We start from the raw sequence: 24,781 nt of genomic DNA on the forward strand, positions 1-24,781 counted from the left end.
GCAAGTGGAACTCTGATCACAGCAGCAGCAAAGCAGGGTGACACATAAAGAAAGGTTCACTCTTCTGCTTTCTTTAAATGCCTGTAGGAGTTTTACTCTCAGTTTACTCGCATAAAGACTTGGGGACTTTATTTAACCTCATTTGTACCCATGAAATCTAATTTTGCTACTACTTTCTTTCCATGATCTGCCAGTCATGCCTGGTAAATGATCCTCTTAATTTGACCTACCCTTCATAGCAGTAATTGCTGGTATTCTTTTTTCCCTAACAGGAATTCATCCCCTACCTTTCACACACTGCTGTGATTATGGGTGCTTTCCTCTGAAACATCCACCTTTAGACTTATGGTTTGTATGACACAGTATGTTACACATACAAGACCACTTACTGGCCGCATGCCTAACATTTTCGAACTCTTTCTAATCATTAAGCTTCAGATTTGCAAAGCTAAGCAACCTACTTAGTGACTGGGTTTACTAGATTTTTTTCCCTGAACCTAATTGCTTGATAATAACACTTTGTATTTCTACAGTGCCTTAATCCAGGAATCTCAGAATAACAGATATTATTTTACTCCCTATGGAATATTATGAATTGTTGGGAATCCAGTTTTTAAGTTAAGGAAAACATGGTACAGAAAAGTGTATGAATTTCACAGGGCCACGCGGGTCTTCCCTGTCAACGATAATATTTTAAAATGGTTATCAGGAATGGAACCTTTAACTATGCTGTAAGCTGTTTGCATGATAATCCCTGATTGTCCATAATAGATCAGCTTCTAGTGCAGATAGGACCGAAGCATATGACAGAGGTAGCCATATAAGACAGGCTTTCTCACCCTCTACCCTATGCCAATAGAAACATCCTTAATGCATGCAGTTCACGATTTACTTTCTTTTGGGCAGGTCTTTGTATGTTTTAAAATCTCCCCCTACAGGCAAGAGCATCTTTTACTTGAAGAAGGTAGTCAAAAGGGAAAAAAGGAAAGTACTAACTGTATTTTCTTTAAATCCAAGGCAGCATCAGATATAGTCAATTTGAATGAGAGTATCATCTCTACCAATGCTAATACAGTTACAGTGAACTTCCAGCAGAAGTAAATTAAGTTATGCAGGTTTATACAGTCAATTTGAGAACAAAATTGGCCTACTGTGTCAAAAAAAAAGTGAAAAACTAACCTAATTATAGACACTTTCCTTTCTTCTCCTATGCTGTGGTTCAATTTAATTTAATCTAGAGATACTACTGAACCCAAATGTTAAAAAAAATATGTATCAAGATTGTTGTAATTCAGTATGGGCTTCCTTTGCACGTGATCAAGCAAACAGTAAGCTTAAAACACAATTGTCTTTTCCACCTCATGCACACCATCAGCGTGAATGGAATGTTTTTCTTTACTGTTCAGCTCCAGCTTAAGAGGAAGTCACTGAGGCTACCTAATAGCTGAATCCTAATTCATGGCTCAATAACTGGAAGCTGCAAATTTCCTGGAGTTTCCATGAGTTCAAGCATGCTTCCCGTTATCTTGCTACGTGGCACATGGTGTTCTGGTTACCATCAGTCATGAAGGATGCTTGTGCCGTCCTGACCGTGGCCACGGTCCACCACCGCTGTGCAGCCTGGATCATCCTATGGTGCACCAACTCTGCTACCCTCTGGACACTCTAGAAATGCAGCAGGGAGCTGCAGCGCTTTTCAGTGCTCAGTGCCTTGCTTTCTAGATTCGTTACCCCATTCAAAAGGGAGTGTCTTGCTAGGCAGTAATCTTGAATTCATTCTTAGTTTCATCTAGATTAAGGAAAAAAAGAAATTGAAGTACTTATTAATGAGATTAAAAATAGGCAACAGAATAACAAGAGTTTATATTAGACCTAACTGAGGAAGTAAAATGTTTAAACTATGCATACTAGTCACATTATTTCCATTCCATGTACCATTCTACCCTAGATGTGGTCCTAGATATTTTATGCTCATGTTACATCATTGGAAAATCCCTCTTTTGATGTGGCATCTTAGCTTTTATAGCCAATTTCTTTTATAGGATTTGAAGTCTTCCTGAAGAGGTCCAGAGAGATTGAATCTTATTCAACAAATTTTATTTTACTTCTAATCCAGGAGACAGTCTGGTTATTTAAAAGAATTTAAATAAGCATTGTTTCATTTCCCAGAAGATGTGAATGCCTCTTCGTTAAACTGGATGTCATCCCCCTCTTCTTGGTTGTCTATTTAATGACTGCTTGCCTTAAGAAAGGCTATAGCTTGTCCCCTCATCCCTTTAGTAATTTTGATGTTTCACTATGAAGTGTTTCCTCTATTGAGCCTTAGTTCTGTGTCAGTCTTCCCACTAACAATGTCTACACGGGATAAATGTATCTCGTTACTGGGTATTGACTGAAATCGGACACAATGATAAATTAACAATCTGGGATCACAATCCCCCACGTATTTCCTCCATTTTTTTTAAAGTAAGTAAAGATTTTGGACCCACTTTCGAAATAAATGTAAACTGACCTACCTGCACTGAATCTAGAGACCAAGGAGAGGGGTAGATTGTATTTAAGTGAATAAATAATTGTGGAAGTGCATATGTGTTTAAAAAGGTAGGGGTTTTTTTTTGCTTACTGACCAAACTAAAACGTAAGAAAAAAGTCTAGTCTTGATATGAAGTGTACAATTTTTGTTGTCTTGTCAAAGAAAATGAACTTTTTAGGTCAAACAAAAACATGTATTTGTGGCACATTTAGATATCTATATATTATTCAAATGAAACAGACTGATGCCAATTATTTGTGAATCTGACAATTTTGCCCTGGTCCAGCTACACTGATATTACTGGCTGAAGAAATAAACTAAATTTAAGCAGGTGAAAAATATGAATTCACTAGTTGTAACACACTCTTGAGTCTAGACAAAATCATTACATTACTAAAAATTGCAAAAGAATGGGTTTTTGACAGCTGAATCAATGATGGGAAACAATTCTTCTGGAAAAAAAAAAGAAATGCTATTTTTTTATAATCAGTGGTTTACAGTAAAAGACATTTCCCCAAAATAGATAACAAAATCAACCATTCAGAGATAATGCCATGAACTAAAGAACTTACAAAACAGCTTTAACAGGCACTGTCTCTCCATCTATTTGAATGAAGCAATAACTGAAGTTTCAAAGTAGGAATGTCTCTAATCATGCTGAAGATTAAAAAAAAACAAAAACAAAACTTTCTCCTTACCAATCCAAGTAAGTTCATGAATATTATTTGGGGTTTTTTTATTTGTTTGTTTTATTCTTTTATAGATATGAGTGTTTTCCCTCTAGCATGAAAAACATAATACCTCTCTAATTACAGCACTGTCAGGAACAAGCAACTTTGCTTGCTTCTCCTACTGTACTACTTAAATTTTCCTTGTGATTTGGAAAACGCTGAAATTTCAACCTCCAAAGTGGCTGCATGTGATTGGCGGGGAAAAAAAAAGGGTATGTTGACGATGGCCGTACAGTTGACAGTGAGGTTCCCTCTAGGAGATGAATTGTGCAATACCAGTTCATCTTCAGAAACAAGAAAACATTACCCCCTTCATTAGCTCCTCATTTTAAAAAGTGCTTTACAAATTCTCTGTTATTTGCAAACTCCAAACCAAATTCTCCACTAATATAAATAGGTAAAACTTAGATGTCTTAATTTTCTTGACAACAGCTTGCAAATTCCTCTCTTCATCTTGTGTTCTCCATTAACATTTAGCTCTCTAGTGTTTAAAAAAATAGCATTTTTAAACTATCATTGGCCAACTTGGATAAGAATGTAAAACCAGCTAGTGATTTTGGCTTCTAAATCCTTCTGCATTTTCCATTCTCTAACTGAAAACATTTTTATCATACTCTCTGTACTTGGGCAACAAAATATTTTTCACCATGTTACCTTTTCCTTACCTACTATCATTAAAGTAATTAAATCCTAGCATCTTAAAAGTCCTAGTGTCCCTTCAAGTCCAACTTTGTTATCATTTACGTCAGTCTATTATCATTAATCTATTATCATTCCTTATCACATTTGGGTACCGGCATATCTAGTCTTAATGTGAGGTCCACTAATGAAACACACGCATTAGGGTGTTAAATGCTTGCATGTTAAGGATGCTTGCAGATCATGCAGGAAACAGCAAGGTGATCTCTATGGCACGTGATAGCAGCAGCTCCGTCAGTTGCTGTGGAACGTAGCTTACGGTTTGTAAAAGTAAACGCATTAAATATCAAACCCAAACTGCCAGGTTTATTCCACAAGCAGGTAATGTTTTTTTTATAATTCTGTTAAGTATTTGAACACCCCTGAACAAATCCTCTTCATCATGGGGACAGAATTCGACTCCTTATTGCCATGACCAAATGTGGAAGCAGTGAGATCAAAAGCCCTCTTGAAAATGGTAAATCTAATCTCCTGTTAAAGGTGCAGATGTAAAAAAAAATGTTCTAGAAAAGGCCCGAAGTAGACTTGCATCGAGAGAGTTTGAATATATCTCATGTCAGGACACTTTACATTTGACTCTCTTCCTTAATCACTTAATGTACAATTTGAAAACTGGATCACAGCTATAAGGCAGTGAAGGTGTCCTAGTGCCTCGAGCAGTGTTCTGGAACTGAAAGGAAGTACCATCATAATTTCATTACTATTTATTTTTGACTCTTTAAGTCCGCCAACCCCCTGTAAAACCTTCCGAACCCAGCCCCACACACGAGAAGCAGGCCTCGCCTCCTGTCGCACCACAGCCTTCTCAGGGCTCATCCGACGCCGCCCGTTACTACAGCCCATCATCCGGACCTAACTCAAAACCACGGCAACTGCCCGCCTCACGCACGCCTTCGCGAGGCCGTGGAGCAAGAAACCCACCGCTCCGCCGCCCCAACCCGAGCCGCCATTCCAGTCGGGGCACGGAAGGCCTCAGCGCCCGCCCCGATCCCCTGCAGAGGAGTGTTACCTCAGCTCTGCCAGGCCGCCCCGCCCCGCCCCGCCCCTCCTGCTCTGCTCGGCGCGGGGACGGTCGCACGGACGGACCTGGACGCCCGCCCGCGCCGTGCTCGGCTGTGGGTGGGAGGGATCGCGCAGGCGCGAAGGCCGCCGGGGAGCGCGGCGGGCTCTGGCGGCTGCGCGCGAGCCGGTGGGCGGCCGTTGCCCCGCCCCCGCCGCGTGAGGAGGGCGGGCGGGCGGGCGGCGGCGCGATGTTCGTGGCGCGCAGTATCGCGGCGGATCACCGCGACCTCATCCACGATGTCTCCTTCGACTTCCACGGCCGGCGAATGGCGACCTGCTCCAGCGACCAGAGCGTCAAAGTGAGCGGGAGCCGCCGGGCCTTGTGCTGGGGAGGGGACGGGAGGGAAGGGAGCGGGCGGGCGGGCGGGCGGTGCCGCGGCCTACCGGGCGGGCGGGGGGCGGCGGCGGCGGCCTTCTCCCTCCCGCGTTCGCCCGTCACGCTCCTTGTCCGTACGTGTGTGAAAACACCGCTTCTTTCCCGACCCGCTGCCGTGGCCACAGGCGGTGCTGCTGGTTTTGCTGGTTCAGCTGAGAATCCGTGTTTGGCGAAGGGCAGAAGGCGCCGTTCCACAGGGAAGTGCAAACAGGCGAAGGGCTGAAGTGTCCCGCGTGTGCGCTGGCAGACCAGGGAAACTGGAAACCATCAGAAACCTTGATTTTACATTCCTTTAGAGGAAAGAGAATAAGAGTAAGGGAAAAGGGAATTGTTTCTTCCGTTTTTTTGCACATCGTGAGAAGGCAGACAAAAATCCAGGAGTTAGGCGGTTAGATTTAAGAAATGTAATTTGCAGAGAGCAGTCGTATCTTTGGTTAGACCAGGTAAACGGTTGAGAAAACGGCTCTTCCGTAGAAAGCTACGTCAAATGTAGATGAGGCTTCAAAACAAGCCAGCGGCCCCTTCTCCCTGACCACGTATTAAAAAGCAAACAAAACAACAACAAAACCGTCCCCCAAAGAGCAAGCCAAAGGCATGTCAGCGTTTGGCCTGGACTGCCCACATAAAACTTACAGATGAAAAAGAATGTTCTTAAGAAGGATGCTAAGAGGTAGGTAGGACTCAAAACCTATGTTCTTTAGCAAAGCAATGTTACTTTCCAATCATAACGGTATCCTTTCGGAGACTGTGTTAAGAAAAGTTTTACTCTTGCCAGACTTTTATGATACTTGGAACTAGCACAGGTCCCGTTCTCACTCGGTGGGCCCTGCAGAACAGCAGTCGGGGAGGAGTGACGAAGCTGGGCTGTGATGGTAACAGCCGAGGTTGTATTAGAGATCCAGAAGGACAAAAGCGAGGTGACTTTCAGTGAAGTTGTATAGTGAAGGAGTGATGAACAGGAGTGGATGCCAAGCTTCCAGAGGCATCTGTCATCTGGTTACTTTCATGACTTCACAGGTTTTCAGGAAAAAAGTCACAAAGATGATTAAGATATATGGGAAATCAAGAGAAAGGAAGGTTAAGTGACTTGTGTGTGGTTACAAACCAAGGCAGAAATGTCAGGAACAGAAAGGAGATCTCTTCCCCCACTAGCCTGATTCTCTTTCTGCTGCCCTGCTCTCTCCATGGGGTGACTGCCAGGAGCCACATCAGGATTTTGCGACCAGGGCTAAGCATGTGCCATGGTGAGGACTCTGGAGCAAAACTGAGTAGTGTACTCGTGGAACAGAGTGAATGAAGTGTTGAGAATTGTAATAATTTGTCTTCTGTGAATAATTTATTGTTTAAAAGGATAGACTTCATACAATAGTGGATTTGGCAGGTGTATGCCTCTTCTTCCTACCTGTACTAGGGATATTTTCAAGTTCGAGTGAAGTGCAGTTGTGTACTGAGCCAGGCAGAGTTTTCCAGGTGAAAATTTTTAGTGGGGTGTGTGTGTATATATATATATATATATTTAATGGCTGTGTTTTTTATTACCACTTAGTAAACTTTATATACAAATTGTATGATTGTATTTTGATTTCTTAACAGGTCTGGGACAAAAGTGAGAATGGGGATTGGCATTGCACTGCCAGCTGGAAGGTTTGTATTTATAAAAATTACACAGTTATAACCATAATTTCTCCTTTGTTTTCAAAGAAACATACTTAGTTTTGCTGACTTGTAGAGTAGAAATACTTTTGGTTTGTTGTAGAGCCTGTATTTCTTATGGTAAAATACTTTTTATCTGCTTTTATAAAACATCTCTAATGCCTCTCACTTAAAGCAGAGGCTGGCATGGAGTCTTACTTTATTAGTACTTAGTTATGTTGGCAGATTTTGTTATCAGTAAACATAGCAGTAACTGGTGTTTAGGGAGTTGGAAAACAGTACCTTCGCATATTGTAACCAAAAAAAACCCAAGAAAGAGCAAAAGGTCTGGCTATTAAATGTTACAACATCTGACCTCTTTTTTTTTTTTTTTTTTTTTTTTGTTTTGTTTTTTGTTGGTTTGTTTTGGTTTTTTTGTTCCAAAACCTTTCTGGGAACTGTTGTCATTAGAGACTCTGCTACATCAGGATAATTAGTGCATTCAGCTTCTGAACTGTCCTTAACCTTGTATCTAATAGAACCACAATACAATAATACCTGTAGATAGAAATGGAAGCGAGTGAAGCTTTTGAATTTCCCTTCTCTAAAAAAAGAAGCGTTAGGTTGACTAGGTATGACAGAGGAGTTTCATGTAAAAAAGGAGAAGATGAGTAATGCTCTGCATATGCTTTGAGAGAGTACAGGCAAGCTAGAAGTGAGCATGGTAATGGTTGAAAATTGAAAACAAAGATGTACTTTTTGCATCAAGGCACAATCTCAGCTTGGAGCTTACAGTTCAAAGGAATATTAAATAATGCCTTGAAATACATTTGTAATTACCTTTTAACCATTAATAGCAACAAAACTTTGCAGCGCTTATAGGAATAAACAAATGCAACAGCTGCTGTGTAACTTCGAGCTTTATAAACAAACATAGGTTTCAAAGGAATACTCTTACTACTTCCTAGAATTTACTTCTGCAAAAAGTCGTGAAAATACACAATCGCTTGGACTAATACAATAAGTATGTTTCTCTATAGTGTTTTGGTGTTACCTTGCAGACACATAGTGGATCTGTGTGGCGTGTGACGTGGGCCCATCCTGAATTTGGGCAGGTCCTGGCTTCCTGCTCTTTTGATAGAACAGCAGCTGTATGGGAAGAAATAGTGGGAGAGTCAAACGATAAACTCCGAGGCCAGAGTCACTGGGTGAGACGTTAACTCATTAATCACAGTTTCTGTATGTTCTCATATAAACAGATTTACTGTCCCTCATTGATTTGTTTGCTTATCATAATGGGCTGAAGCTTTAAACTGTTTAAATTCTGAAATTAAACAGAAGACTGAACATGAAAATTGTTCTAAATAGCAAGTAACTGGACATTTCTGGGTTTGCAACATTTTTTTCTATTCCCAAAACAGAGAAAGTGCCCTGTTTTCTTCTGTTAATACAAAGTGTTCCTGATTTTGCTGATCTTTTGTTAGTTTGTGGCAATATTCCAATATAGAGTAAGTATTTTTAAAGCATTTGGGGAAAACAGCTGAATGGCAACATTCAGGCCAATTAGCGGCACTGCTACTGGTGTTTCTTAATAAGACGTTCCCTGACAGACAACTTGCAGACATGAATTCCCCTCTACAGTAGAATTAAAGTTGTGGGGTTTTTCTTCTGTGACAAGAGCTCATCTGAAACTGTCTCATGCTATTCATCTTTCAAACAATAGATCAGGTTTTTTGGGGAAATAGTTTGCTTGGAAGTGGATTTTCTGCGTAGCATTTCGTCAAGGGAATTTTAGATCTGAACAGATTATTTTGCAGCTGTTCTCCATGTGTAATCTTATATAACTCAGTATAGTATTCCTGTCTTTAATGTTTTGTTTTGTTTTAGGTTGCTATAATATTTGCAGTTTTCTACTTTCTACTGAAGTTTTCTAACATTAAAACATATAATTGGGAAGAGTTGGGTTGTCAGGACCTTTGACACCCAGTGGGCTATGAAAGCTGACTTCTGTGTGCAGGAGGCATAGTTTTCAGCTCAAACTCATGCTTTATTGGCAGGAGAGGAGACAACTTGAAAAACAAATGTTTATGATTTTTTCCTCTGTCACCGTAGCTAATCTTCCTATCAAATGTCTGCTGTATTCACCCATTTCCTTATCAGAAATACTTGTCGTTTTGATGCTTCTGTTGGAAGATGCTTCATGGTAAACTTCAGCAGCACTGAAATTAGAAAGCAGCGTTGCTAGGCATCACAGTTAATATTGTCACTAGTATGACTGAAGAGGACAGTTTCAAACTGCTGTGGCCAATACTCTTGTATTTTATGCTTATGTTACGTGTTTCGGGTTTTTTTCTGAAAAGCATAATCTAACTGACTCTTTGATACCAAAACTTTGATACCACTGTGAGTATATCTCTTGATGCTTGGAATTGCATCAGTGCAATGATCTGTCATTTCTCTAATTCATTGGTGTATAAAGATTTTTTAGTTCTTTATGGAAGAGGTAAGTGATCCTATGAAGTGGTGTTGTCAGACTTTCATTAGCCTTCTGTAGACAATAAATTTTTGATGGAAATTGCTAGCATTTCCTTTAAGAATTTCTGCCTTTCTTTGCAGGTGAAGAGGACCACTCTAGTAGACAGTAGGACATCTGTTACAGATGTGAAGTTTGCTCCCAAGCATATGGGTCTTATGTTGGCAACCTGTTCAGCGGATGGAGTTGTAAGGATTTATGAAGCTCCAGATGTGATGAATCTCAGTCAGTGGTCACTGCAGCATGAAATCTCATGTAAGCTAAGCTGCAGTTGTATCTCTTGGAATCCTTCAAGGTATGTTATTAAAACTGTAGGTTTTGCTTTGTGACTGTTGAAGTAGAAGATCCAAAGAATTAGTTCTGAAATTTTGTAGAATAAATCCTAAAACATGCATGGAGAGGATTGAGTGGGCATTACTCAGATCTGAAAGCAAGCTGCTAACGTTTCTTTTAATAAAGCAAGTTTGGCAGAGCCAGAGAGGTGTTACAAAGAGTCCTCCTATGCTCTGTGAGGAAATATTCCCAGCTTAATTATTTTTAGCAAGTAATGAGCTATGAGCTCTTTATCTCACAAAACTTAACTGGGATTTTCATAAGAGAAAGTGTTTATAAAGGGACAATTCCTGTCTATTTCTTCTTTCCTTAAGAAAGGTGTTGCAATAGGTAATAATTTTGACAACTCTTAACAAGGACATGCACCCTAAGCCTAAGTGTTGTTCTTCTAGTTATATCCTCAGGGGCTCAGTGATATAATTAACCTTCTTAAACAGGAAGGAATCAGAGAGGAGTTTGGTTGGGTAGTCCCCACTCCAAAGAACACATACAAGCAGAGGTTTTTCTTTGCTTCCCTTCTCACATCCTCCCCCAGCAATAACAGGAAGGCAAAAACCATTCAGGGCTGAACTGCTTTGGATTCTGTTTGTCCAGAAGCACTTGGTGGCTTTGCCTGTAGACATAGTGGTCTGTGTCCTGCTGATCCAGTTATTCTTCTATTCATTAATAGTAGTCTGTGCTGAAGGTACAGGCTTTCACTTTAATGCATGGGATGGGGTTAAAAGTTGATTTAAAAACTAGAACTCGTCTACATTTAGCTTTTGTAATCTGTTTTCCAAAATCTGAACGCAATCCCACTAAATCAATCATTGAAAGTACTGCAAAGAATGCAGACTCTGCCATGAAACTTGTAGCAAATGCATATATCAAATCGATCCTACTCTCTGCAAGCATCATCTTGAATTGCCAAATAATATTCCCTAATGACTTCACCCTAGTGGGTATATAAAGTGGACTTTCAAAACAACAGAATGGAGATTGTACCAGTAACTGTGAATGGCACTTACTTATGTTTCCTTGTGATTTTTTTTTTACCTCTATGTGCCTTTTTTTTATTGTTTTGTTTTCTTTATAGATAATGTGTCTGAAATTTAAAAAATGGGTTGGTGTACTTTCTGTGGAATCATTTGTAAATATAACAGTATTTATTTTCACCTTTTAGCTCTCGAGCACATTCTCCAATGATCGCTGTAGGAAGTGATGACAACAGTCCAAATATATTGGCTAAGGTTCAAATTTATGAATATAATGAAAATACCAGGTATGGTAAATGACAACATAAAACATTTGTGGGAGTTTGTAATAGAAGGCATTTCATTTTATTCCTGTCATTAGATGTGGAGTGGACTAGTAAATAATAATATTTAATTCTGTCTCTGAGACATTGGATGGGAGAGGAGAGGGAGACCTCAGAATGGTAACTGACGTTAACGGATGTGATACTGATACTTTTGTTCTATCTCAGTGCAGAAATGCCAGTGTTCATACAAGCATTTTAAAGGGAGAATTGTTTCTGCTTCTAATAATTTATATGCTTAATTTTGCTCAAGAAATTAATAGGGCTAAGTTGAAATTTCAGTTGTGTTGCGCTAGGCACTGTTTTGTTCAAGACAACTTTAAAATGCTTATAATGTTTATAATGACAGAAAGTCCTGTGAATTCCTAGCGTTCTGTGAAAGTTCAGTTTGTACAGTTAAGAATTCAGAACCGGAAAAGGCCAGGAATTGTGTGCTCAACCACAGTTAATTAAATGATGACAGAGAACTTGTGTTTCATTCAAGGTGATTGGTGTGGGAAAGGAGCCAAGGTGTTCTGTGGATTTATGCCTGGCTTCACAGACAATGTTCTCTGTGCATTAACAATAAAGAAAAGTTGTTGTAACTTACCTGGTGTTAAATAAGAAAATGGAATATGTGTTTGTCGTGCAGCAGAGGAGGCAGATAACGGTCTGCTTACAAGCCCAGAAAATTTACTAAGTTACTGAGACACAAGTTCCCTTCAGATTTGTGAATGGAAGAATCTTTTTATTTCCCTTTTCCAACTGTAGACAAAAATATTCTTTGTACTGGAATCCTTGCTTTGTTGTATGATGTAGCATACTGGTTTTAGTAGTTACTCTATCTGATGTATTCCATTTCTGAAGAAATCGGCTTGTAATTACTACTTAGCATTACAGTTATGTTAAGAAAATATTTTTATTTTTGCAAGTCTTATAGTATACTAACCCCTTTTTCCCTGGTCCACTATCTCTGGTTTATATAACTTGCATCACTGGCAATTTTCATGGCATTAAAGGTTAATTTCTTATGCTGTACAGGAAATATGCAAAAGCAGAAGCTCTGATGACAGTCACAGATCCTGTACATGATATTGCATTTGCTCCAAATCTGGGAAGATCCTTCCACATCTTAGCTGTAGCAACCAAAGATGTTCGAATTTTCACACTAAAACCTCTAAGGTGAGCTTAAAAGGAAGGTAGTTTTGTATGATGTGGTGTATACTATATAGTCTTATTTCAATAGTATCCGAGAAGTAAAAGAAGTAACAACATATGCAAGATTTTTTTTAGCAGCCTGATTTTTAAGATGACAAGATTGTGAGCAAGTCTATAATTTTGTCTAAATACCTCTTAATACTCCTAATCTAGTAACAATTGTTACATAAACTCCTCAAAAGATGTAGATCTTTTTTGTAATCACATTCAAGCCCAGACTTTTGAAGAGTTGTGTGCAGAGCTGTCACTTCTCTCTTAAACAGGAAAGAATTGACTTCATCTGGAGGACTAACAAAATTTGAAATTCATATTGTGGCACAGTTTGATAATCACAACTCCCAGGTGTGGCGAGTGAGCTGGAATATTACAGGCACAGTGCTTGCCTCCTCTGGTGATGATGGCTGCGTTAGGCTCTGGAAGGGTAAGCTCACCCAACCTGAAATACATTAGCTTTGTAGTATGCTGAATATACTTGAGAAATTTTACTAAAAAAATAATTATGGAGTCAAAGTTCATTTTAGATTTGTGAATGATAGATTTTTATATATTTACATTTTAGACAAAGGAAATAACTTTCTGTGCTGGAACACTTGCATGATTTAGGCTGGTGTGAATAGTTGTTACTGTACCCTCAAATTGTTTCACCAGACTAGAGCTGTGTAAAGTCGTAATTTTTGAAATTAACATACATACTGCATTACTGTGTTTGCCTGCTGCCAAACCCTGAAAATCTACATTCAGGGTTCAGGCAAACTGGATTTTTTTCTGTTTAAATTTCCAAAACCAAGAACAAAAAAAACCAGTGGCAGTTTCCTCATCCATTGTCACTTGTTTCTCAATATTTTAATAAAGGAAACTCATTCTTGCTACTGAACAAAACTCAGTTTCATGTTGTGGATAGGTAGAGAATGTGTCAGACAGCTAAAGGGCCAGATCCTCAGCTGTTTGGAATTTATATGTTGGTATTGAAGTTCAGTTGTAATTCACACCAGGTGCATAGCAGTTGAAACATCATAGCTGTATCAAAAGCTGAGCTTCAGAAGAGAAACTAAAAGTTTTTATATATCTATATTTGCAGCTAATTACATGGACAACTGGAAGTGTACTGGTATACTGAAAGGTAACGGCAGTCCAGTGAATGGTAGTTCTCAGCAGGGAATTTTTAATGCCTCTCTAGGTTCAGCCAATACAAGCCTACAGAATTCACTAAATGGATCATCTGTCAGCAGGTAGGTTAATTAGCAGAGAGACTGAATTTCAGTAAATAGTCTTTTCTCTGAATCTTCTTAATTTCACTTAGCTTTCATGTTTGTTTTATAATTTTTTTTTAGTGCAATGTCATTTATCGCATGAATACTTCTACAAGCTCTGTAGTTTTACTCTGATGGTGTCTGTTATGCCAGTGTTCAGAGAAAAATGAACAAAAGCATAAGGCATACTGAATCATTGTGTGTAAATAAGCAATGTAAACAAGTAATGTAAACAACTATTTTCACCTTTAGTTCTTTCACATTATTAAAAATAACTTTTCTGAAATAGTTTCAAACAAGGAGAAACATCATCATACTGCTGTGTAATTCCCCTTTTGTTTTAGATGCATGTTTAAAAGTGAAGCAAAAATGCCAGCAACAGTTTCTGTTTTTCACGGGGATAATGTAGCAGAAAGGAAGGAGGAAAAGATACTTCATAATGTATGGTTTCAGCAGTCGTATTCTAGTGTTAGTTTACTTGCATTTTTGCGGGTGTAACATCAATTGAATGAAAGTTTTTGTTTTTCTTTTTTAATCTTCCTCATATGGCATTCTTACTGCAGATGAATTTGCTTTGTTATATTTTTATTCTGTAATAATTGCTGTTTAGTAGGTAAATTTAACTGCCTCTTCAGAAAACCATTTCAGTTTGTGCATACCGAAATCTAGAAGTACACTGAGCCCCGCATTTGTACGGTGGAGTGTATACAGTCAACTTTACAGGATGTAAGGACTGGATGTGGCCAAATTCCACAGCAGCAGCTTCCAAGTTTTGTGGCCACCTTTTCACACCCCCCCCTCCCGCATATGCTTTGGGATAGCCTCCCATTTTCATCCATGTGCAGCTACTAATACAACTTTTGTTCAGTTTAAAATGGTCATCTGTAAAGTACTATGGCAGTTTGCTTTTTGAGAGTAGCCTTCACCCCCCCTTCAGCAGTCAGTCCTGAATGGCAGTTCTGGCTTCCAGATCCCTAGCTGCATTAAACAGAGAAGGGCTGTCTCATCATTTTCCTCACAAGATAGATGGCAGAGCAAGAGGTGGTAACGGGCCAAGTCTCCAGCAAGAAAGGCAGACAAAATGATGCTGGTCACCTGGTGCCAGGTGCTACTTAGAGTGTAGCAAAAAAATGCTGAAACGTAGTCCTGTCTTGGATATGTGATATCCAGAGCTATGTAACTGTATTTGCTTGGGCTCCTATAGGGAGACACAGACTATTTTATACCTCTTTAGCATAGGCATGGTTTCACAGTCTCCTTATCTGAGGCTGTGTTGCTGCCAGCAAGACTACCCTACCCCACCGGTCCTTCTCCTTTCCCTGAAGTTGGTAGTAAGCCATTGTGAAACTGAAACTTCTATCGTTATTCTTAGACTCCCTCCATTGCTTTGTATTTTGAAAGTGTGGTGGGGTTTTTTTCTTGTTTGTTTGTTTTTGTTTTGTTTTTTAATAAATTATTCTCAGTTCCAATTTGAAAGTAACATTTTGTTACAGAATTAAGCCTGTGGCTGTGGAATTTCAAAAGATACGGTATCTTGTCCTAGGATTGAGCCTTACTATAAAAAAGATGCAGTTAACTACATGTTCTCTTTTGTAATCACATTGACTTGAATTGCGTAAGCACAGTTGCTAACTTTTGTTTTAGTGTATTAACACAATAAAGATTTATGTACTGACATTTGACTAAATGGGTATCCTACACAGAATTTATTTTGTGACTGTAGATGCTGTGTCTATACTTGAAACAGCTAAAGCATAGGCAGAGCTGGAAAACTTTGTTAAAGCATGGTCATCAAACTAGATTTGTAATCAAAATAGTTTCAGAATAGATGATGTAGATTGTTGGAAAATAAGTCAGTAGGGCTATGTTGTTATGTTGATGTAATTGTGTGCCTAGATTTATGATACAATTTCCATTCTCCATTTGTATTATGTCCTTTTTAACAGAAAGCAGAGCTGATATCAAGCTAACTGGAGTAACTTTGGTGTTTTGCTGCTTGTTGCATGCACACAGGAATGGAAAACGAACTCCTTTTTTCCCTCCCCAACGCCGTTTGACCTCTCCCAAGACACCAGCAGCCTGCTAACTACTAAATGCTATTCAAAAAGCCTTTTTAAAACACGTTGTGTACGTTTTTTTTGTACTAGCCCGCACAGTTTGATACTGTTGGAACTCCTGATAGAAAAATACTTGGAGAGGCTTCTTGTTTGGAAAAAAACCACAAACAAACAACAACCCAAACCCCAAAACTTCTATCAAAGCTTTTTTTTTTTTTTTTTTTGAAAGCTTGTCAAATTAAAATATAGTTCATGACTAAAAATCAGAATTTTTGTCCTTGATTGGGATGGGAGGAGGGAAGTGACCATTAAAGTAATTTTCATGAAAATTGTTTTGATAACTAATTTGTTCTGCATTTCATAGTGTTCAGCATTTGGTTAAGATTCCTAAACATCACAAATTTGTATCTCTTTTGTAATATATGGAACTGTTAGTTTTAAAGGAATAAGAAAACTGTGTTTTGACAATTGTACAGATGGTAGCTTTAATGGTTTGGTATTGCTTCATTTATACCTCAGTATGACTTCAAATAAATGTTTTGTAAGTACTGTCATACTTTATTCATCCTAAGCAAAGTACGTTTTCTGATCTGTACTTGTACATTCCTGTGGTAATAATTCCATGGAGTCACTAAAATTCTCTAAGCATAGTATCCTAAAAAAGATTGAAACCAAAATGCAGCTTGTTGTGAATTGTCCCATAATTTCATTAATCGTATAGCTGTTCCTTTATGTAAGTCCACAGAACTGTAAACAAGACAGAAAACATCTGTAGGTATCTAACGTAGTTAAATGCACAAGTATTACGGGTAAGTTTAATAAAAATGGCACGAAATGGCATAATTCTGAGTCTTGCATTCACCAGGAATCTTAAATTTACTCTGAGGATTTTGCAGAAATATGTAAATACATACAAAGACTGTATTTCATTGACAGTAGTGATTCTCTGTAAATGTATATTATTAAATTTAAAGTATTGTAAAAACAATGATGTTTTTACGTCTATTCTAGAAGTGCTGTGAAGTTAATCGGAATTAGATGCATATGCAGAAAATGTACTTAGATAATATTTAATGTATATTTTGTGTCACAAATGAAGCGTTACTAAAAGCTCTGTTAATGAATCGCAGGAATTCTGGGAGAATGAAAGCCTGTTAATAGCTGTGCTATAACATCCTTTTGATTTCCAAAGCAATCTGTTCTTTTGTAAAAACGTATACTAGGATTATTATTATGGTATTCTTTTCTATGAATTTCAGTGGAAAAGACTGTATTATTTTCCTTTAAAGAACAGTTTCCAAATTTGTCTTGTTTTGAATTACAAGCATTGATTTCTGCTATTATGTTCTATTGGTTTTGGCATGGATATACTAAAGCCTTTTTTTTTTTCCAGCATGTCTTTTCTCCCCTTTGGTTCTCCTTGTATTTACTACCTTTCTCTTTTTCTTTTTCCTTTTTTTTTTGTTTGTTTGTTTTTTGTTTTGTTTTGGTTTTTTGTTTTGGTCCTTTCTTAATTGTTTCAGGTATTTCTTTCCCCCTCTGGATTCCCCACGGGCTGGATCAAGATGGTCCAGTCATGCCCAGCTCCTTCCTCCTCCTCCTCTGATAGAGCACTCTTGCGATGCTGACACTGCCAACCTCCAGTATCCTCACCCTCGCAGACGATGTGTATCTCGGCCTCTTAATCTGTTACCTGAGAATGAAGGGGTTTAACATGTTACTTTAAATAAACTCTGAAGGGCCTTATTCTGGTGTTTGTGAATGCTTCCCTTTCTGGCTGCCTTTGTATTTCTTCTCTAGTACAGAAGATTTTAAAAAATTTGGGAACTTCATGCATGTTTTGCAGAACAAACTACAACATTTGGAACATGTTATTTATGTTTGTGTATCAAAGGAACATTTTAATCTGTACCCTTTTAACTATGGCAACACATACAAACAGTGTTAAACACGAGCTATTTACGGTGTAGCTGACTTCAGTGTGCCTGTCCTTTTTTTTTTTTTCTTTTATTTTTGGAATCAGCATAGTATGGTCTTGAATTTTTTTCTTTTTGTATATTGCACTGACAAATGTGAAATATCTTCTTAAAATTAAACATGCCTTCAAGAAGTTGAGTAACTAACGAATGATATTGGATCAACTTGTAAAAGAAACAAAACCATTCCTGTGTATACTGCAGCAAAATAGTTTTGGAGTGTTTGGTTACTTAAGAATTTTCCATCTTGCTGTATAAATATTTAAATTTTATAATTGTGGTTGACTATTAAACTTATTCTAAAAGGTCTGTATTAGTACGCTTTTTCTTGTAATAGGCTTTTTTTTTTTTTTTTCTTTAAACAGGCTCCTGCTTAAGGAGCTTTTTTGATTCAGGTGTCCATTCTCATATTTTTGCTTTTGTGAAGTCGTGCCATTCTGGATGTGCAGTTGGGTATTACATTTTTCTGCCACAGGGTGTGCTCTAACTTCTCATGGGTGTGTTGAAGGTCTGCAGAGTACTAGAGTCATTGGATTTCAAATTATCTTGTAATTCTTTTCCAGTGACTGAAGAATTCACTTAAGACATTTTGAAGAAATAGTACTGCCTTAAAAGCCTCCTTTTTTTGATGTGTCAGCACAGGAACACCATTGCTGTGGATGGATCAGCATGCTGGCATTGACTCAAGCTTTAGCTGGTGTGAGACAGGCGGGAGGATAAAACTGGACAATGAGTACATGGTATTGCTAGGGAGTAGCATTACTGCACAGGATGTGACTGCTGAGCTTGTTCAGCCCATCTTAGGGGGAGGAAGGATAAAGGTGTGCTCTGTGCAGCAGAAACCCAAAGCCTAATAGTGTAGGGCTTATGCTACTTCCTGGACTAGACCACTAGTATAAGGTAATGGAGAGGGCAACCTCCATTCTTATAAAAGGATAGCAAGTTCCTGTGAGTTGTACTTGTATTCTGAAAACTGTATTTGCTCAGGTGCTATATTTTTGCTCAGATATACCACATTTGTTTCTTGATTCCTCTGGGGGGTCTAGTTTGAATTTGCTGAAAAAGAATAACAGGTAACAACTGTTACAGTGTGCTTGCTGACAACAGTGTGTGGAGGTAGGCTGCTGACACTTTTCAGCCAGCAGGAACAGAACTGTGGGGAAAAAAAAAAAAAAAGATTTAGTAAGAGGAGGTACTTAGACCTTTTTACCAAAAAGTTAACTTCTATAAAATCATGCCATACTTTGTATGGTAAACAACATAAATGTTACAGGATTAAAAAATACAGTTTAAATGGGTGTAGGAAGTAACAATATTCCTCTGTGGGAGAATGAATAATTTTTTAAAAAAAGAGATTGAAACTATTATACTAGGATTCATTCCTAAAGAGATCAAAGCTATTGTACTGGGATTCATTCCTAAAACAGAAAAAATAGAACAAGCTGTTTCTGGGTACGCAAGCAGCAGAATATACTTTTGAAGGTTTAAGCCACTTCCAGAATTTCTGGCTTAACCCTTTAAAAGGTTACTTCCTTCAATACAGCAATTGATCTTTTTCTTACTTGTACCACTTCTACTTGTACCAGGAAAAAGAACCAGGGCTCCTTCCTAAGCAGCCCTCAAGGAAAGCAGAGTGGTGGTGTCTAGATATGCTGTTGTTTCCCAAAGCTAAAATTTTGTGCTGTGAGACCCTACAGTGTATGTCAGGTATGCTTCAAGTACTGCACTGTCACAACAAGTAGTGTAAAATAAATTCAAAGATAATTCTTTACATATAACTATCCTTGATAAGCCAGATATAAGGGAAAGAGTCCTGCTTGCATTTTTTTTTTCTTTAGATTTGCTTCTGTTATTCTTTTAGAGCCCAGAATAACCAGTTATGGTAATAATAAAGTAAATGACAACTTTTTGCAGTTTGTAATGCATTTTTTTATAGTTAATTGAGCATAGTCACGTTATTTTCCTCTGTGCTGAATATCTATTATTCCATGTGACTAACTCCAGTCACACTTCTTACTAATGGAAACATGCTGTTACATTTTGGTGCAAACAACTCACATTTCCAATGGACTGGCCAAGTACTTTGGCTTCAACAAATGAACTTATGCTGGTTTTGTGGCTGATGCTTGCCTTTCCCCAGCGTGCCATTTTGCATTGACATCTCCCCAAACCAGCACCTTTCACTCCATATCCTTGACTGGCCACCTCCATTTCCTCAAACTCATGCGTCCCTCTTTATTAATCTCTTTTGCTCCCATGACTCAAGATGGTGAACTGTACTTCTGTGCAGGATCTGGGCCCTTGAATGTAAGCAGCATAACCCCCAGGAGGGAGGGAGATCATAGAAAGGCTTAGAAAAGGATAATTACAGCAGGTACTTGCGGTATTTTAAATTTATTGTAAGGTTGCTGTCTCTTTTCTTCTTCTGAGAGAAGAAATGCATTATCCTATATGCTGTTTATGTGTTTGGAGCACATCTCGGCTTGAACTTCAGGACCGTAAGTTTTGGGGTCTTGTAATAGCCAGGAAGTGGCTTTGGTGTTTGTTTTGTTTTTGATTGGTTTATTTTTGAACATATTTGAACACAGCATGAACTTCTGATGACATCAAGTGTGCGAATTTTAACTCTCATTCTTGCTTTTTGCAATCTCCATACCAGGAATACAGCTGTAGCAGCGCATTGTAAAAATGTCCTGGAGTGACACTGAATTTGATTATAGATCTTCTGAAGTTGTCATACACACATACACGTGTATTTGGAAGGCATCTGCTGCCTTATCATCCTCTACTTAAAAAAATGTGACATTTATGCTTCAAAATGGAAATAACATTTATATGAACTGCACATTGCTCAACCTCATCTAAGTGACACATACAGCCACAATACAACAGAAAACAAAGTCGGCAATATAAACAACGCCGCATAAATAAAAACTGTCACCTAAGTAAATGCGACTAAAGCTTCTTCCTTTTTACACGGCCTCTGCCCTGACCCGGCTGGTCAGACATGAGTGACGGCACATCTCGGGGGCCCCCGCCGCTCACCTGAGAGACCCCCAGTTACTCACCGGTACCGAGATTCAAACCTCGCCGGTCCGTGAGCAAATACCTGAAATAACCGATTTCATCGTCCTCTTCCGAAAGCCTCCCCAGTCAGCGCTAGCGCAAAACTGCTCCCTCTCACGGGAGAGGCCTTCCGCCCCCCCCCCCCCGCCGCTTCCCGCCTAACGGACGACGCGGCGCCGCCGGCGGGGGCGGAGCTAGGCGGTGCCGCCCACTCGTCGCCCAATCAGCATCGCCCTCTCCTCAAACTTTTCCCCTCCTTCCCTGGCCTGCAGGCCAATCGCCGACTCCGGCGGGATCTCGACCATTGGCTGACGGCGGGAGGAGGCGGGGTGCGGGCGAGCGGGCGGGCGCAGCGCGCGCGCGGGCTGGGGAAAGTTTGGGAGGTGAGTGGCGGCGCTGCGCACGCGCTCCTCGCCAAGGGTTGGTTGGGGGGGGGCGCTCCGGGTAGGGTAGGGTAGGGCAGGGCCCCTCTCCTCCCGTCTGAGGAGAAAGAGGTCGTTGGCTTCCACCCGCTCCCCGTCCCGGCCTGAGCGGCGGGGAGCGTGGGCGGTCGCCTCCCCCGGCGGGGCCATCGGGTCGTGACGGGCGGCGGGGCGTGGGGGGTGCTTGTGTGCGTGTGTCTGTCTGTCTGCCTTCCTGTGCGGAGTGCGCGAATGGGCGGGGGTGTTCCGGGCCTTCCGTGATGAGATCGTTAGCGTTGGACTGTAGCCTGCCAAGGAGCGGCCTGAGGTGATGGCATCAGGGAGCGTGTAGCTCCCCAGGTGCTGGCTGCTGTGGAAATGGTGGAAGGCGGTCTCGGTGCAAGCAGCTTTACAGGCTAAATATAGGTTGGCACGTCCTGCGGCGTCGGTACTTCAACTTGCAGGAGCGCTGCTCCTTTTAGAAAGTCCAAGGCGGCTGCAAAACTCTGTGGCCCCCGAAAGGCTTGGGGGAGGGGGGACTGGATATCATTTTTAAGTGCGTTTGTGGATAAAGTGGGGTGATTGCCAAAGAATTTTGGCTGTGATGTGTAAATAACGTATTTTTGACGGCGTTACTGTGACTTGTGTAACTGTATAGTTGTTTTGTTCCTACTTTCAGATGCTGCTGGACCAGGGCTGATGGTGTTGCCGAGCAGAGTGCTATTTTAAGCGAGGTGTGCAGGATGATGGAAGACTTCAGAAATATTGCCGATGAGACGTTTCCAAGCTTCTTGGGCCATTCATTGAGTAGCAGTGCAAGTGTCACTTTTGAAAATGTTACTTTTTCCTCAAACCCTGGCTTACCTGTTGCAGCTTCAACTGTTGCCAGGAGTAAAACAGGCTGTGACAACAGGTGAGGCTATCAGTTAATACCACTTAATAATATAAAAACCAGTTGACTGGTTTGAAACACTCAACTTTGGAGAGGAAAAATGCTTTTGACAGATTATTTGGTAGATGATAGAACTGTTTACTAATCAGTAGCATACTAATCAGCAAACATAGGGTTGGTTGTATTAGCAGTGAAAAACCTGCATTAAATTCATAACTCATAAAATACTTTTATTAAAATTGCCCTTTAAAAGAGTCGTTTAGGATGACAGTCAAGTTTCTTTTAACTGAACTCTTCAGCTTTGTATACTCAGGTTTGAACTCGTGTAGAGAATAGTAATACACTTTTTACACATGTGTTCTCTTAACTCTACTAGCTGCTCATTTAACTTACTTGAGTCTGGCTCATTTTAGAAAGGGTAGCTTAAGAACTACTGTTATGGGTATGAATTAAAATTTAACTCAATTTCTAATGATTTGTTCAGCAAGGAGTAGAGCACTTAACTGCTGTCCTGTGACTTAACAAGAAGTAAGATCAGACTTTTATACCCTGTCTTTCCAGAAGCGTATGTTCCAAATGGGACAGCGCTAGCCACTAAAAATGATAAGGTGGTATTTCTTCTCTAAAGAACTACGTGAAACTGTAGAGGATCATTCTGGGTACATATGTGTACCTGTAAATACAGATTGGTTAGAAGATGCTAAAATAGTCAAATAATTGAACTTCTAGGAGATTAGTGGCCATCAATGCGATGGTTATTGTTTTCCCAATTCTTTGGAAAACAGGAGAGGTGCATATTAGAATGATTCTGTTGTATGTTTTTCCTTCCCATCTTTACAGGCCTTCTGATATCCGTGCATCCTATCTAGAAGGGAAACATTCACCTCCATCAGGATCTTCTCATAGTAGTCAGTCAGATCCTGAGCCAATGGAGAGATTTGCCCTAAGCTTTCGTGATGACATGTAAGTGAAATAGTTGAAATCTAATTCTGTCCTAACATGCACATACCAGTATGTAGATTTATATGTATTATACGCTAATTATGGAGTACTTAAGAATTGAATTGCCTGCCTCAGCAGCAGCTTCTACTACTGGCCTTCTGATGGCAGTAACTGGAGACCTCAGCTGTGCAGTAGCCTGTTAGCTTACAGTGTTTGGCAGCCTGGGCAGCTTTTCCTACTAAACCAGCTCTTCCATGTTTTCTGAAGAGGGATAGTGGTGGGCTATGTGGAAGCATCCTGTGCAATGCTACCACTTAGCCTGTACACCCCTACATGAACAGTGTTCTGCTGGTTAATTGACTAATTGGGCTTCATGTACATGACAGGAATGAATCTTCAGAAGTGTTTGTTGTTTTTTTTTAAACTATGATGTTTGTTTTGTTGCCACACTACTTAAAAATTTCCTAAGCATGATTAATTGACTTATTTGAATCTGGCTTGTATTTACCTAGTTTATACTACATAATCTAGATTTAAGATGATGTTTCTGGTTCATGGTATGTGTGTGAATAATAGTTTGCACTGATTTGAATCTGTTCCAAGTAAGTATCATGCAGCTTGTATACAGAAAGGAACATCAATTTCTATTAAATTTAGCTTCCTTGTAGCCTCAGTGATTGCTATTTCTTAGGAAATAATGAGTGTTAGTGAAATAATTTAGAGAGCATTACTAAGGGGTGGAAATGTTGGAAGCTGTTGCATAGGTTATTCTAACCAAGGTCAAATTTGTTCCTATTGTTGCAATAGAAACCACGATGTGCATCTTTGATAAAATTGCACTCTAGGCAGTATGTCCCTATGCAAACAAAGCATGTAAGGTTTAAGAGAGGGAGTCAGTGTCTTGATTGTACTGAAGTAAAAAAACCCATGGAATAATTGCGTTTTAGAATTTCAAATGTTAGTTTTATTTCAATATATATAAAATATTAAAGGAAAAGTGTGGTTCAGCTCACTCAATGAGGAAATTTTAACATCTTGCATGATTAACTTCTCTGCCTGTGTAGAAGTCCTATGAAACCAGAAGTGAAAAATAACTTTCCTGCAGAATTATAAAAGCTGTTATTTAACAGAGCTATATGGAATTTCAGTAAGTCATGTTCTTTATGATTTACTCCTTAATTTAATGTTACAAAAGGTATGCTGATTTTGTGGACTTAGGAAAATCTTGTCTAGGGTTTGACTTGCTCTCAAATGGATCATGGAACTCACCTGGAATAGACCCTTTTCCCCTTATACTTTTCCCTCTTCTTGCAGAAATGAAAGGGAAAGGAACAAACAGAAAAAAGTAGAGCCATATGTTATATAAATTTCACTGTTTGTTTCACACAGTAGATTGTGAAACTGAAGCCCTTGTAATCTTGATATTTATTCCTTCAGGGTAAAATGACAGGTAATAGGCCTGTAGAATCTATGTTAATGGGAACAGCTGACTTCCTAGAGATGAAGGCATGAGAATTTATCAAATCTTTATAGAGATGTTGTATACTAATGTTGATCTATATATCTCACTGACTAATTTTTTTCACTGAAATAATTCTCTTTCTAGGGAAGTTGCTACACAAGTTAAGGAACCTCAGTCAACTTCTGTTAGTTTGAAAGAATCCCACTCAATATACGGAGAGCAGGATCAGAATGTCATTGAGGGTTCAAATCGCAGTCAAGATACCTTACTTGAGGTATTGCCACTTGAACGATTGGAAGGTATTAAAATTTGAGAAGAATTGTATACTTATTTTCAGTGTAA

General features: G+C 39.4%; 2 protein-coding genes and 1 long non-coding RNA gene across 11 annotated transcripts in view; 2 read left to right on the plus strand and 1 right to left on the minus strand.

Moving 5' to 3' along the window:
- The first annotated feature begins 5,165 nt into the window (after positions 1-5,165).
- Positions 5,166-18,829, plus strand: SEH1L (SEH1 like nucleoporin). 2 transcript variants are annotated; one of them, XM_049830381.1, is made up of 9 exons: positions 5,166-5,324; positions 6,995-7,045; positions 8,095-8,241; positions 9,650-9,861; positions 11,062-11,160; positions 12,217-12,357; positions 12,657-12,814; positions 13,472-13,622; positions 17,224-18,829. In XM_049830381.1, exons 1-9 carry the CDS (start codon positions 5,214-5,216, stop codon positions 17,411-17,413), a joined length of 1,260 nt encoding a protein of 419 aa, XP_049686338.1. In that variant the 5' UTR covers positions 5,166-5,213; the 3' UTR covers positions 17,414-18,829. The 2 variants fall into 2 exon arrangements, with proteins under 2 accessions (XP_049686338.1, XP_049686339.1); XM_049830382.1 differs by having other exon boundaries at positions 15,590-17,343.
- LOC126051289 (uncharacterized) lies at positions 5,405-20,884 on the minus strand. Its single transcript, XR_007509774.1, has 3 exons — positions 20,618-20,884; positions 8,088-8,182; positions 5,405-5,691 (listed from the first exon to the last, which is right to left on the minus strand). It is a non-coding gene; the product is annotated as an uncharacterized LOC126051289 (long non-coding RNA).
- Positions 20,885-21,087: 203 nt separating this feature from the next.
- Positions 21,088-24,781, plus strand: part of CEP192 (centrosomal protein 192) — a 95,722-nt gene continuing 92,028 nt past the window's right edge. For 5 of the 8 annotated variants that reach the window (XR_007509776.1, XR_007509780.1, XR_007509781.1 and 2 more), the window contains exons 1-3: positions 21,201-22,056; positions 22,876-22,998; positions 24,584-24,738. Coding sequence is in view for 2 of the 8 variants with exons in the window: in XM_049830384.1 (XP_049686341.1) it covers positions 21,887-22,056; positions 22,876-22,998; positions 24,584-24,738 (448 nt within the window). In the remaining 6 variants the exon portion in view is untranslated. Of the gene's footprint in view, positions 21,126-21,148; positions 21,163-21,200; positions 22,057-22,875; positions 22,999-24,583; positions 24,739-24,781 lie in introns of those variants that run through there. The other 3 variants (XR_007509777.1, XR_007509778.1, XR_007509775.1) reach the window with 3 other exon arrangements.

This window comes from Accipiter gentilis, chromosome 27 (assembly GCF_929443795.1).
Source record: "Accipiter gentilis chromosome 27, bAccGen1.1, whole genome shotgun sequence".
Lineage (NCBI taxonomy): Eukaryota > Metazoa > Chordata > Aves > Accipitriformes > Accipitridae > Astur > Astur gentilis.